Source organism: Tachysurus fulvidraco, chromosome 12 (assembly GCF_022655615.1).
Source record: "Tachysurus fulvidraco isolate hzauxx_2018 chromosome 12, HZAU_PFXX_2.0, whole genome shotgun sequence".
Lineage (NCBI taxonomy): Eukaryota > Metazoa > Chordata > Actinopteri > Siluriformes > Bagridae > Tachysurus > Tachysurus fulvidraco.
In genome coordinates, this window is record NC_062529.1 from 5,215,044 (window position 1) to 5,230,993 (window position 15,950).

At 39.3% G+C, this 15,950-nt stretch overlaps 1 protein-coding gene across 1 annotated transcript in view; it reads right to left on the reverse strand.

Moving 5' to 3' along the window:
* ush2a (Usher syndrome 2A (autosomal recessive, mild)) overlaps positions 1-15,950 on the reverse strand; it is a 197,430-nt gene that overhangs the window by 40,512 nt on the left and 140,968 nt on the right. The window contains exons 48-54 of the mRNA XM_047821321.1: positions 15,222-15,420; positions 13,127-13,295; positions 12,098-12,319; positions 5,648-5,871; positions 3,859-4,108; positions 1,532-1,729; positions 528-682 (exon numbers count right to left, since the gene is read on the reverse strand). Of these exons, the coding sequence (XP_047677277.1) occupies positions 528-682; positions 1,532-1,729; positions 3,859-4,108; positions 5,648-5,871; positions 12,098-12,319; positions 13,127-13,295; positions 15,222-15,420 (1,417 nt within the window). The remainder of the gene's footprint in view (positions 1-527; positions 683-1,531; positions 1,730-3,858; positions 4,109-5,647; positions 5,872-12,097; positions 12,320-13,126; positions 13,296-15,221; positions 15,421-15,950) is intronic.

The window sequence follows — 15,950 nt, forward strand, 5'->3', positions numbered from 1 at the left end:
ATATAATAGATATTATACAGTTCAATATATGGCCAAAAGTTTGTGGACATCCTACTATCACCCCTGTATGTCCCACCTTTGCTGTTTTAATAAGCTAACTTTAATGACTTTAATGATGCTTTCCACTAGATTCTGGGGACATGGCTGTGTGATTCTGTCCATTCATTTCCAAGAGCATTAGTGAGATTGTGCACTGATATTGGGTGAGAAGGTCTGGGGTGCAGTCTGCATTGCAGTTTATCCCAAAGGTATCAGGGCTCTGTGCAGGACACTGGAGCTCTTCCACTGAAACCTTAGCAAACAAAGTCTTCATAGACTTTGCTTTGTGGAAAGCGATATTGTCAAGCTGGAACAGGTTTGGGCCTGGGAATACAAAGTGTAATGGTGCAGCATAGACAAACATTATATACAATTGTATGTTTCCAACTTGTAACAGTTTGGGGAAGAACCAAATATGAGGGTGGTGTAGCTTCCTACACTTAAAAACATTTAGGCAACTCTGCAATGAACTGACATTACAGACTCACTTTGGGGGAGTCTGTGCATCCAGCTGTGGTGCAGGCTCTCAGCTGGTATGTGTACTCGTGGAAAGGCCGAATACCCCCAGCATCAGTGAAACTCCTCACAATTCCACGGTAGCGCTCCCGTCCATCTCGCAGGACCACATAGTGGCTGATCTCGCCTTGTGTAACATAAAAACATGCAAATCCACTAGTGAGAGATAAAAGGTATGGGGGAGGAAAGTTTAAGTTTTAAGTGCCAAACAGTAAAACATGCTTGTCTGATTCTTCACTTCATTCTCTGTGTCCCTGTTGCCTGTGTCAAAGAGTGGCAGTGGAGGACTAACTTCCCCTAAAATCACAGCAGATTGGGCTTTAAGCTTTCTGATTAAAGAGCAGAATGTGCTAATGAGCAATCAACGTGTTTCTTTACATATTTAAGTGGTCCAGAAGTTCCCTCAAATGGAGGTTGTTATTTCTACTTAGAGCCATGTTTATGCGCATGTGAATTTGGGCATTCATAAATTATTCGGCTGGGAGATGCAGATGAAGCATAGTAACTGAGGGCACACTGCTACATCAATCAGCCAGATACACTTCGACCCACCCGCCAGGTTATTATCACGGGGTTGATTTTATTCAGATGTAGAAATAAGACTAAATGTGTGAATTCACAGCGCAAGTACAGATTAGCAAAGCAAGCAGCTTGGTGATTAAAGGATCAAACTAAAATGTCTGTATTGTGAAGACCGTTATTCAATACAGCAACGAAGACTTTCAAATAACTCCAGTGGCACAGCTAAAGCCTTCCTTCACGGTCTTCTCTGTTCAGTACTTTTCCGTGGGCTTCAGATTCACTATTTCCCTGTTGGTACTTTACGCTTTAACCAACAGCTTTACAAAATAATTTACACAATGTTACCATAAAGGAAAAGGGTCAGAAGAGATTCTTCAAAAATATTAAAAGATGAAAAGTTAGATAAAAGTTAAAAGATAAAAGTTAAAAGTTAAAAGTTAAAGATAAAAGTTACCATTAGTCTGAATAGGTGAAGACCAGTTGAGTAGGATGATGTCATCTCGAAGGCCCACTCGGCTCCAGCGGGGGGGAAGGACACCTTGAGGTACGTCCTCTTTAGTAGTGACCCATGAAGGCAGGCTAAACCCATGGCCACCCCTGTTCCATGCATACACTCTGTACTCATACATGGTGTAGGGCTCCAGGTTTGTGTCTGAATAAGAATTCAAAACCGTAAATCATGTTCATAAATGCTTGGCTTGTGATGCAATGCCACTATCTTTATCTGTATTTGTATCTGTTTAAAGCTCCAAATAACTGCAAATAACATACTTTAACCAGGAGTGACTTAAAAGTAGCCTTTTTTAAAGTAACATTTAAAAAATGTCAAAATGTAAATAAATAAATGAAATAAAAATAAAAAAAAAAGATGGAAAAAAATTCTGGATAATTTTTTTTTTCAATCATTATATCAATAAATATCAATTTGAACTGAACTTTTCCTAAACAGATCCACAACCTTAAAGACACTGTCCTAGTTTACAATTTGTCTCTAGATGCCCTGTGGCATGTGATGCCATCAAAAGTCACAATGTTCATATTGTTTATAAATGACTGCAACAAACTCCTAGTAAGATTTTTTTGGATTTACTTTAGATTTTAGCTTCACTCTTCAAAATGAAATGCTTTAGGTTAATTACGTGTTTTTCCCACTATAATATGAAGAGATATTTACAGGGATATTTGTATTTGATGATCATAAATAACATTTACACAAAGAACATAATATAAATGAATATTTTAAAATTACTGAAATTTTGCATGTTCGAGAGCTCAGTGATGATACACTGACCTGTGTAAAGCCGGTGCTCTGTGTGTGTGAGACGAGTCTATAAATAAATGCATTTAGTAAATTCTTTTGTAATTTTTGGGCTTGTTTGTACAGAAATAGGTTAGAAATCTGCTGTTTATTTTGGAGTCAGGTTACTTGAGCTAAAGTAAAAAAAAAAGTGCACCTCCTATTCGTCTTTGTATTTGGTTTATATCTGTATTAGTTTAGAACGCATGGCTGTGTCCTGAGCGTTGTAACCCTCATAGATGCTTTGATAATCCATTCCAGCAGACTGAGGCCATATATTGGATGGTTACTTTATGAACCCACAGGAGAGTGGTGAAGCGTTAGGAAACAGCTTCCTCCATATGAAAACAAGGCTCGCTTTAAAGACTGGCCTGGGACCTCTGTGTTTACTGCAGTGTTTTTCTTTATCGGCGCAACAACTGTTTGGTGTAAGTGTGTGTGTTTGCTGGGGGGTGTCTGGGTGTAAATCACTTAAATGGCTTTGTGACACCTGCAATGCTTGGAAGGACCTCACATCACTGCTAGCTTGTGTACATCACAGAAAGCAAAATGTTTCATCACTCCTTTTTTTTTAAACAGGTAAACGATCTAATATTTTTAATCACATTAATGCCTCAGTGACTTTCCTAACACACATATTGTCCCTATAACAACCATTGGTCTCTCTCTCTCTCTCTCTCTCTCTCTCTCTCTCTCTCTCTCCCTATCTATCCATCTCTCTATAGTTTAAAAGTGAAAGTCAATGTCGCTTGTTTAAACAATTCCAATAAACGTTCAAAAGCTAAAAGAGCAGGATGGCCATATTGGAGGAACCCGGGAAACCGTTCTCAGTGAGGTATTTGTCTGAGCGTGCTCAGTGTCACCCGTCTGCAGGTTGTTAGTGTGGGGGCGCACGAAACATCTGGAGACACGTGGGGCCGCCACAGCTTTAGACGCTTCTGCCCAGATGGCAGCACAGCGCTGACTAGAATCACTCTGGTTGCTCCAGCCAGCCCTGCTGAACTCTTGCATTAGTCTTGATTAAACAGACACAACTAACCAAATAAATAACGTGCTGAAAGAAACGATTGTGTGCTCCCTCCAGTCAGCCAGATAAACAGATGTGAAAGCCAAGCAGACGCTTCGGGTACCGATGTGGAATTTTAGTTTGGAGTGATTAGCACTCACTCGTGCATTAGAGGAGGCAGAGGATGCAAATAGTGTCTTCAGAAAATGTACAGTAATACTTTTTCTATGTGTTTTTTTAAAACAAAGCAGATTTTGAGTTAGCTGGAAATATTAGTGAAAAAATTTTAATTTGAATTATGCCTTTATAAAAGTGCATAAAAATAAAGAGAATATTTACACCGTACTTTACCTTTGTCTCTGTCCGCATTTTTTTTATCTTGCTCTTCTTTATCTTTGCTCTCCATTTCTTAAAGATACTGATTGAAGAAAGCAAATACGAGTGAGATGGTCTGGATGTTGCAACCTTTTAGCATTACCTGTAAAGTAATATGTGTTGGGATCTGCACTGTAGATGATCTCTTCAGCTGTTGGGCAGAGGCGAGCGTGTGCTGGTTCAGAAGGCTGCAGTGTTTTAGGTGAACTCGAGGAAGACTCTGTAGACGACGGCATGTCTGGCTCGCTTAGCACCCGTGTACAGGTGTACAGATTTGGGTTAAAATCACACACACCGCAGTAGGCTCTTGAGGCAGTAGACGCAGGACAAAGAGCACTGGGACGACACTTTTCCTAAAGGACACACAAGCGCACATCATTAGTGACATGATTTCAGTTGACTCTTGGGTGTCGCACTACGCCAGCTTGCGGATCTTTATGTCTCGATGAATAACACAAAGGCCCCTTAATGACGTAATTACAAGTTAATGACAGTTTGCTTTTCTTCACATTCTCTCTTTGGCTGCCAAACTCAAGCTGAGTTGCGGTTTGTTACAGTGAGCAAATCTGATTAATGAAGGTTGAGTGCAAGTTCTCGCTTCCTGACAGGCATACATCACAGCTTTCTGCCTCGTAGTTCTCACACAGCTTCATGATGAGGTGAAAGATTCTTACCCCAAATAAAATGAGCATGGTCAACAATGGTAGAAAGGAACAAAATCTCTGGCAAACACAGAGAAAAATTTAGACCCTCAACCAGGACAATACTCAGAGCCTGGACTTTTCTGGAATGTCTACACGAAACACACTACCTCGACTGCACAGAGCACACTGCACATGTTGCTCTACATCTGTGCACATCTGTACCTTATAATTCATTCACACTCTTCTACCACTGATCTCCATTCATATATACATTGGTATATTTTTCCATATTCTTCTTCCTCCCTCTTCTTTTTTTATTTATTTTTTATTCTCATTTTAATGAAATTCTATTCTTAGCATCTTTTCATTCTTATTAATTTTTTTTTTTTATAAAGACACATTTTCTGAAAACATAACATTGCAATAAATATAGCCCAGTGTATGCTTGTGTATGTGACAAATTTGACAACCCAGGTTTGAGAGTGTCTGAGTTTTAGGTGAGCTGTAATTAGCATCAATTACAGCGATAATGCAAATCAGAGGCAAGAAGTGAACCAAATATGGCAGGTACAGTATTATATATTAGGCAGAGTTTTTTTATTTGATTTGATTTTTTTATATGCTGCTAAACTGAGTGTTCGGTATATTTGGTGTAACAAAAAAAGCTGCACATGACAAAGAACAATTAAAACAATCCCTTCACCATCTAATCTTTTAGTTCTGTGTTCCGGGTTTTGAGTTCTATATGCTCTTAGCACGTCTCTTTGCCTTTGTGCTATTTCTGATCACATCTGAGCCTGAACTGGGGCTGTAAACTGATTTAGTCCTCTGTAAAACTCTCTCAATCAAAACCTCAGTTTCAACATGCCACTACAAATAAAGATGTCGACCTCACTGACCAGATGTAACCGGGAGGGAGGGAGGGAGGGAGGGGGAGAGGGAGGGGGAGAGGGAGGGAGGGACGGAGAAAGGGGGAGAGAGAGGGGGATAGAGGGAGAGAGAGATAGAGGGAGAGAGGGAGAGGGAGAGAGAGAGAGAGAGAGAGTGACAGGGAGAGAAAAAAGAAAGAAAGAAAGAAAGAAAGAAAAAGGAAAGAAAGAAGAGAAAAGATGTGATGTTTAAAAAGAAGTTATGTTTTAACTTCGGGATTCAACACCATTATAAAGAACATCCCCTTAACGTGTTTTCCAATATTTAAATAAAGAAGCAGTTAAAATGTCCATATAGTTGTGTAATAAAGTGTTATACCATGATAATGCTGTCATGTGGAGCTCGGTCTGCACACACAGCCACGTCTGGGTCGAACCCAATGCCGTTACAGCACTCCTCATCCTGCTCCATCACTTCAGTCCCGCAGCACTTCACAGACGCCGTCCTGTTCTCCAGCACATGAGCTCTCGCCTCCTGATCCGGGCCAACGCAACATAACATCATGGATGTGTTGATATACTGCTCTCCACAGCACGCCATTCCTGCACGCACACACGCACACACACGCACACGCGCACACACACACACACGCACACACACACACACACACGCACACACAGCACATCTATAGTCAATCTCTAACATAATAATGCGTACAAAATTGTTTGGATTGTGTTTCATTTACATTTTAAAGGGATGTCTCATACAAAAACACAACAAATTAAAATAAAAATACAATCTGCATCTATTTAAATATATTTGAGTATTCATCATTACTAATACAAAATTATTGTACCTAATGCCATATAAATGTATCAACTATTTTATCATTTTAAGTGGTTCCACGGACATTTAACACACTTGTTTTCAACATAGATGATTTTGAAGTATTTGAGCTATCTGGGCCAGGGCCATGTTTCAAAGTTTGTAGAATTTGTGAGTAGCTGAATATTTTCAGGAGCACTGGAGCTAGTATACATTTCAGAACTGCACAGTGTAGATAATTGCTGGTGATTCAGGATCAGCTATTGGACACCACATCAATAACAAGCTGCTTGGGAGCCTAACAAGAGAAACCTCCATAAAATGATTTAATAAAAAAGGCGTTAAAATAAAAGTCAGAGTATATGGACTAAAGATATTAGATATTAGATGAAATATCTCATATAGACATGGTTTCCAAAAGGGTGCTAATACGTTTTTAGTCCACATACTCTGACGCTGTTGGGGCAAAATTCTGTTAAACAAACACAAACACACACATTCAGAGTGAAGCATGGCTTCTACAGAGCTTTGCTTTTGCTCATCTTTAGTCTGCTTTACTTTCAGAGGCAGCATGAGGAAGAAGGAAACAAACAGCATGTTGTCGACTGTGGGGAAATCAAATCGCTCTTCTGCCATCAGTTTGTCTCATCCCATCAGGCGTCACTTTCTCAAACCCATCAGACTGCATCCTCTCCCATTACCTTTAAAAGCATCAGCCGCCGACTCCACGCACGCTTATTCTGCATCAACACAACACGCTCGGGCTCTTGCAGCCTCAGACGTGAGGGATGAACCTGCCACTGCAATTTCCTGTGTTAGGTGCGTTTAGAGGTGCAGTCAGTGTGACGCTTTAAATTTAGTCCTGGGCTAGACTTTTGACAGCAATTTGTAATGGGAGATACAAAGAACTGTAATTTTTATTTATTCAGTCGACGAGCGGCTTAGTCAGATGCATAAATAGGATAATTACACATAATCCTTTTATAATTAGAACATCTATAATACATTTTATTCTTGAGTGTTTTGACATTGCACTAATCCATGACAAAAGTTTTTGTTCACTATGCGAGAAGTCAATAAATAATGGCACCATTCAAGAAAATTGGGCCAACATGATTACATAAAATAAACATTACACAAAGATGAATTATTCATTTTTTCTTAACTTAAACATCAGGAGAAACCTTTTTCCCTCATAAATTAATGAGCGTAAAAAAAAGTATTTAATGCAAATAAATAAACCAGTGTTAGACTCCATGTCAAGGTTCCTTAACCTATTCCTTAACATACCGTTCTTCTTTCTTCTCTTTCCTAAAGATTACCAGTAACCTTGGAGCTCTCCTGTGATTTGTACAAATTGTGTGTTTGTAACTTGCACTCTTCCAGGAGCAGATCAACTTTAGAGCAATTAGGTCATATTCATCGGGATGTCTACGCTGGATTCAAAACCAACTGTTCTGAGGCATACAAGCGGTTTACAGCTCGAAACAGAAGGCGTCTGATCTTAAATCATTTTCTTATGGATCTCCATAAAAAAGGAAGTGCAGCCAAACTGGTTTCTGATGTCTCACTAACAGGAAGAGACTGCGGGTTTATTTTCATGGGTAAACCATTGCTACAATAATCACCATCAGCTTCCAGTATGATAAATTGCTAATTGTTCAATACCCTAATCAGCGTTCATTCTTTGCACAGATAAACTGTGACAGCGCCATTAATTTAAATAGTAATTTCACTTAACAGCCAAAACAGCGGAGCAGATTTTTACGCAACGTTTTTCGAGAGTGCTGCATCCATCACGGTGCTGCGGTGACATAAAGATGTCTGACGTGCACTAACTCACTTAGGGACAGCAGATGTTGCAGCTCTGTGCTCAGTGGCAATTCCCATGGTGTATTACTTCAGCTCCAATGACTTGCAGATAAACAGCTCAACAATTTTTCCAAAATAGCTCCGCCATCCTCTACGTTTTTTCAAACCCACCCTGCGCTGAATTTTTCATAATACTTTGATGGAAGCAGTGTGAACTTTGACACGGTGACCCCTTTAACCCCAAAGATGCCTCTGAAATTGTTCTCTAGACTTGACCTTCATGTGTCAGATCTTCACGCTATGTTTCAATTGATGTATATATATATTATATATGTTATATTATCTTTATATATATATAAAGGGGCTCTCAGGTAATCAGCACTCAATAGATGCACATTGGTAGCACACAATGTTTTTTGCTTCTTTTTTCCTCCCCAAGCTCCATAAAATGATTCAGCTAATCTTCAGATTTCTGATGGATTTGCATACATTCATTAGTGTGAATGAACGCGGTGAACATAAGGTGCTTAGGCTCCCTGAATTAAGGTTCATTCATTTAATGATAAGTAAATATTTAGTCTGCAATGAACAACTGATAAAAATGTGCGCCGTGGCTTACACACGAGCCTTTGGATACGAGAGACGGAACAAATGAAAGCGCTGAATACAAACTGAATACATTAGCGGCACAGCGAGACACATTTTTCAAAGTCATGATCAGAGAGCACACAAGGACTTTGCTGCCTTTATAGCCTCCAGTCAAAAAAAAAAAAAAAAGAGTGGGAAAAAAAAATCGTACAAAAGGTATCATATGATGGCTTTGAAATAAAAAAAGAGCATCCTGTCCACTGGTGTATTTGGATTCATTTATTTATACTTGGTCCCGCTGTGGGAAATATGACAAGAAATTACATTAAATTGACTGTCTTCTACCTAATCAGTTCCCACATGTGTCCCCGTCCCCGTGTCTTCGCCAATATGTATTTTATCAACTGGCTGCATTAACAGATGCCACGGACAGAAAATGCTTGGGTGGCAGGAACACTTTCAGCACTCTTTGGGGAATTTGAGAAATGGAGGAGAAAAAAAGCCAGAAGGCAGAATATGCTGCATTTATGTGCTTTTCTCGTGGAAATGTAGAGATTACGGCAACATGGTCGCACACATAAAACTCCACGCACGAGCCCGATGCTAAAAGGTCATAAATCCAGTCAACTTTTAAATAATCAGATCACGCAGAACACACCTGGGCAGAGGCGACACGATGCAAAATATAATACTCTAAATGATTCCTTTTCTTTCACTCTTACTACAAGTCCAGTGTCTTCTTGGAAACTCGGGGACTTCAGGATCCTGATAAAGGTGGAAATACTAAACAGAAACAAATTTGATTCATGATTTAAAGATTCTATGTGTCATGTACAGTTACAGTTACTGTATATACAGTACATAGTGTGAAACAAAAACCTGAACAACATAAACTTCCTCTTTATATCCTCTTTGCATGTGAATAAATTCAAGAAACTAAATTAAAAATAAGAATGAATAGAAATAAAAATAATATGAAAAACAGTGCTGCTGAAGGAGAGCATTCAAATCTAAAAGACTTAGATTAAGAAAAACTCGGAGGAGAGAAAAAAAGTAAAGACTACACGCGCACGTATTTGACTAAACCCACGTGTAAACTTCTCATTTCAGCAGAGCTGCCACCCGCAGCGTTAAGCAGACTTCTGATTCTGCCATTAACAGCATGAGCATTCTGCTCACGCCTCTCTTGGTGATGTTTAGTAATACCTTGTGGATATTAGAGACTATTAAACAAACTTAACAGAAAAGCTCTAAACGTCTTTGGTCGTGTCTAAATCTGCTCAGTTTGAGCTTCCTTTCTGAAAGGAGATTCAGGCATGTGCATCTCCAATGAGAGGACATACGAAGCAGGACCCAATGCGTGCGGCTCGACTCTGACAGCAAAATGTTTAAGCATCACCGTAGGTTTCCTGTTGCAAAATGGTCATTGTGTCCTTGAGAATATATTTGATTATTACCTTTTTTTGGAAATTACGGTCATTTTCAAGAGCCGTAGTTACTCGTCACAGTCGTCTCTCACACACACACACACACACACACACACACACACACACACACACACACACACACACACACACACAGGCATCTGTGTGTGCTCTCTCAGGCCCAGAGCTTTTAACACTTGAACAGTGTAAAATATTCAGAGTTAACCTTGAGTGTTTGATATGGGTGCAGTGCTTTTTTAGACAGAACTCTGCACGCACGCAGATATGAGCAAAGCCTCGGAGAGAGAGAGCGTGACTGAGCCCTGCGTAATACAAACACAAACTTTCAACCTCACAAACACACTGTGACACCTCCTCCTTCAGGTCTCAATAATCTCTACATTCATACTGGTCATTTGAATTATTAAAAAAAATAAAAAAGACAAAAAAAAAAAAATCAGCAATTCACATCACCTTAAGGAGAGTTACATCCTAATATTATATCTATGTTTTACTGTAATTTACCCTCCATGCAAAGATGCAGTAAAAATATTATATTTTGTTTCCACATCCTGCGTAAATGTGTTTTGGTTTTCACACGGGATCGTAGGCAAATGTCTGGGCAGCTTTTCAAACAGCTGATAGCTGTCTCCCACAATTCCGTCTCCCTCCTGCCAGCAAGCCACAGCTCCTGACAGAATGGAGTGTAATGTGTGATAGATCGTACTTTGGGGACTCTGTAATCACATTTCTCTCTGCCATCAGCTGGAGCTCGGCAGGACCTCCTCAGAAAAAAAAGTTGCATTTCTCCCGATCTGGAGAAGCATGTGACGCCATTCTTCAATGTCAATGTGCTTCTGAACAGCGCAAAGTTACAGATTAGGAGATCCAAACATGTAAATCAACAGAACCGAGAATCAGAGCGCCTGGTACAAAGAGAAGGGAAAAACTGCAAGGTATTCATATAAAATCAACAAGATAATTAATCTGCTAATATAAACATCACACAAATGTTATTAAATGTAACAGAAATTAATTTGTTATTTTTTAAAGCCATTTTTTTTTACTGATTAAAGTAAACAAATCATTTCACATGTACTATTTTTTTAGTTGGCCAAACTTTGCCCAGAACAGATGCTATATATTATTATGTTGTTAACTTATTTTGCCACAGGAATCCATCCCTCCCTTTCCAAATATCTCTAATAAGGAAAATGGAGTCTTAGGAGAGCGCACGTGTCTTTATCAAGGTTAAGTAGCTAATTCAGTAAAAGAGCAAGCTGAGAGTGTGTGCAGCGGACGCGGTGTGAGCTCGCGGTACTGCGCACCGGCGGCCAGCCTAACGGGCAAATGGCCTTTAGTCGTCCTAACGGCACTATTCATCATAACATATGCTCTCTCCATGACGCCGACGCCATAATGAAAGATGGCTTTTTCATCAAACTTATTTTAGAAGATGAAGCCAATTAAGGAAAGGGAAAAACAGACTAGGAGATTTTTTTTCAGCAGAGAAGCACAAGTGTTAGAAAACAGTGCTGAGGAACATAGTTTGGGAAACCCAATGACTAAAATAATTGCACCAAGAACATTTTTGGTTTTAACGGTATGGTACCTAAGGACACTCTCAAAAAGGGGACAGGGCTGAATAATCGCACATCATGCACAAGATGATTAACCAACAGCTGAAAATTATTGCAGCAGTCCCAGAGGTGCTATGAAAAGGACTGGGAGAGGGTGTTAGCATGATAAATACACTAATGTCACTGACCTCATGGTGGCCATTATTTCAGTTGCATCCTGGGAGCACGCTGTGGCCTTGGCACGACTCTGGTTGGTGCATGGATGTGTGCATCTCCATCATCCTGCCTGACAAAGATGGCTGACACTAGGGGCCTGTGCCCGTTTGGTCCATCTGTGCCCAGGTGCCCGCTTTAGCATGGCACGGCGGGGAAGAGGGGAGGAGTCTAAGTGACCCCAGAAGGGTTCAGCTCCTCTGACACTTTGCCACATTGTCATTAGAAAGTCACCAAGGACTGCGGCTCAGACTAAAACACTGGAAAGTTCCACTGTCCTACATTTACTTTCTGTCGTCTCACTTTAGTGTACTTTGTGCACTAAACTCAACATTTAAAAAAATAAATTCTTTTTTTTACCCACACAGCAGAAATGAAAGCTTTACCTGGAACAAGAGGATGTGCTGTTCCTTTGTGGGGGTCTCCGCAGCACACCACTTCTTTTGAGACCAGCTTTCCTCCACAACATTGTGATCCGTAGCCATCATGAAGCGATCCGTTGCAGCAAATCTGCCCAGCTGTGGAGGAGAAGGGCATCGACCCGCAACACGCATCACCAAGACCAACAGACACTCGCAGGTTACCTTGATCAGGACAGCAGACCTCGCCTGGAGAGAGTGAGGATAAACAGAATCCTCAAATCCATACCAAAAATAATGGGTCATATGGGTGTCATACAGCTGAGTGCAAAGGTTTGTGTCGCCCATGATTTCTGGCTAGAAAATAGAACAATATTTATTTTGTATCTAAAAGAAATTAAAGTGAGTACATCCTTCAGCAAGGGAAAAAGTTTTCCCACTATTAATACACAAGCACTATGAATGTTTTTTTTTTTTACTTGTGATATTGCATAAAAATAAATCCTAATTCATATATATACTAAACTTTTTTGTCTTAGTAAATCAAATGTATACTGTATACTAACACTTCCATGCATTCTCCAGACAATTTAAGACTGATTTTAGTAAAGTAAACTTTATAAATCACTTTTTAAGTCATTACTGTAATTTAACAGCAAATATTACCTAGAAATTCTCAGAGTAGCATGTCTTAGGTATAACTTTACAAACTTTCTACACAAAATCAATAAAAGGTCATTTTAAAAGGTCATTTTAAATAAGTGCCAGTTTCCAATGAATGCCACAGAATTATATCATTATTATATTATTATTTATAATTCCCTCCAAAATCATTTGTACTAAAATGTGTGGACATTATAAACATCAGGATTCTTGGTGTTTGCTTTTATTTTAAATATTATAGTTTTTATAATCACGCTGCAAGAATATTTATTTTTTTCATGGTGTTCTAAGACACTGAAAATCCATTTACTGTTTAATAAGTGACACAAAAATACATATACAGAATCAGGATATGTTTTTAAATACTTTACACATAAAAAGTTTAAAAGATACCTGGACGGATAGGGATGTAATAATCTCCACAACACTGGTGTTGTGGTAGAAACCTGTGCAGATTTCCCCCACAGCAAACACTCATGGAGAGGTTTACAGCTGGTAAGTAGTGCTCATCACAGCACAGATGGGATTCTTTAAAGCTGTATATAGTGTTTTCACAACACACCTAAACAAAGACAAATCAACATCAACATCATACAGACAAAATGCACTAAAACACCTCATACACATAACTGCTTTGAAAAAAGGTTTCTTTTAGTTCAAGGAAATTTAAGAAGATGGAAGGTGGCAATGGTTCGGCCCCTGAGGAAGCCCCACTCAGGCTCATGGAGGTTCAGACAGGAGTCTGGCCCTTGGGTTGCTCATCTTCCTCCTTCTCCCACAGCCACGCTATATTTAGCCACACTTCATTGTCTATTTTGGCAAGAAATCAGGCCAGGATAGATTTTCCGACCGCATTGGGAATATAGTCTGGTGGAGTCTGAAAAATCTGTGTTGCCCCAAGCCACTGACATTGTCCTTTTGGCCCACCTTCTGGCTAGTCTTCAAGCCTGAAACATAATGTGAAGGAACACTAGGATGCACCCCAGAGTGAAAGAGAAAAAATTCAGGAGATTGTAATACTTTTTTAAACCTCATATGGCTACAGTATATCATTTAAAACATTACAACAATAATGTCAAATTTCACCAATTTATTCTGTTATAATACTAAGCATTTTCAAGGGCAACATAATTCTGACAACATAAGTGATGATTAGGAATTGTATTTGTGTTGTCCTCTGTGTAAATGGCTATTGTTACCCTAGACACACAAACACACACACACACACAAATAAGTTCTGGATCAGTCATATTGTGAAATGGTTATATCAGGCCTACACAACAAGGGAATATTGGCAGATGGCTCTGTTACATTCATTCTGTAAGACCCAGTGAATCATCTCTATTCTACGGCTGCTGTCGAACACGGTAAGCTCGTCTTTCCTGAGCTGTATTCTTTTGTGTCCGGGCCTCCAGAGCATTACTGTCTGCTCTTGAGCTGGGGGAGACGTATGGCTTGTGTTCACTTGCCAAGTTGGCAGCGTTTCAATAACATCAGGACTGCAGCAATTGCAGGAGACAAGTTAATCTATTTCCTGAAAACAACTGCAGGCATGAAAGCTTTGTGTTAAAATGCCAAAATGGCTCATTGCATCTTCGATACAGGAGTATTTTACTTAAATCTTAGCCTCTAACCCTGGGGCTCTTACAAGTAATGGTGTAAAAAAATCTTTAATTGCCTTTGAGCTAATTTAAGCTGTTGAATAACCCTAGTTAGAGGTAGATTAAACGTATTAACATCTGATAAATTGCAAAAAGGCTTGGTAAGAATTGATTTGTTCTCTTTAATAATACTAATTGAAAATGGCTACTGAAATTTTCTCATGGATTATTGGTAAACATCAGCTGCCTAGTACTAGAAAATGTTCTGACCATTTTGAGTATGAAAATCTGTGTTTAAAATGCTGAAAAATCCTTTTTTTATGAGGTACAATTTATACTCACTGACAACTTTAATAGGTACACTTCACTCAGACTACATGTCCACATTGAAAGTGGACAATTCAAATTTGGTAAAAGAACAGAAAATACTTTTCTAGGCTTTATATTTTTCTTTAAAGCTTTCCACTAGCAGTGTCATTCGATCCTGGCTGAGATGTGAAACCTGATGTTTTCTTCTGCTGATCTATCCCATCTGCACCAAGAGGTGTGTTCTGGTATGTTTTTCGGCTCAGCACATTTGTAAAGAGAGATTATTTGAGTTACCATTGTCTTCCTGACTGATTGTTTCCCACCCTGATGTCTGATGTGAAGATCAACTGAAGCTTGTTTTGTACCTTCATGATTTCAGGCCACATGGTTGGCTGACTGAATCAGCAGGACTACATGTGTTCATATTAAAATGGCTGGTGAGTGTATTCTGTACTGAAAAGACAGCCATGCTATACTCAGTATACTATACTGGATGGTATTTTATAGCCATGATAAAACACAATGTGGGTACATATTATAATGATGAGTACATTCAGATGCAATTCATATGAAGTAACCTGCTCTTCTGGCTGGTAACAGGAATTTCCACAGAAGTCCTGGTTCATGGGACACTGAAGATATGAGCACCTAGTCGAGGAAAGTGTTGCCTGCTTGGCCTGGAGCTCTTCGCAAGGCTTAAGGGCCTTACGATGAATATTGTACCCTCTCAGTATGCCGTTGGGTTGTGCAGGTGATGACCACTCCAATCTGATGGATCTACAAGACACACAGCAGACGGTCAGGTAAGATTACTGGAAAATGTGATATTGTCTATTTATGTAGAATTCCTTTGAAAAAGCCATATTGTTCAAGGCATATAAAAAAAACTTCTCAGAAGAGCCCATATCAACATTTTCTGCTAAATATATTAAGGCTTTAGTAAGTAGCTTATGCTTTGTAGCAGGTAAACAAAAAAAAACCCCAAAGTTGTAGACGATCCCTAACAGAGTCTCTCAAATGCGTTCTACTGTACATCACTATATATAAGGGCTTGAAATTAGTCAAAGTTTTTTCCAACAAAGAATAATAACAGGCTTAGTCTCACAAAGACTTCTAGCAATTGTCAAAATGTCAATAAATCTTGCATTTAACCATCTACTTTGATAGGAGTATTTGTGATTGCAAGTGCAACCAATCTAATGTCCAACCGCTAACTTTCTCCTGTAGCCCCTTATTTCCACAGTCTGAACTAATGCCAATACGCATGCATAAACAAAGTGGCATTCACACATCCTAAACAGCTCTGC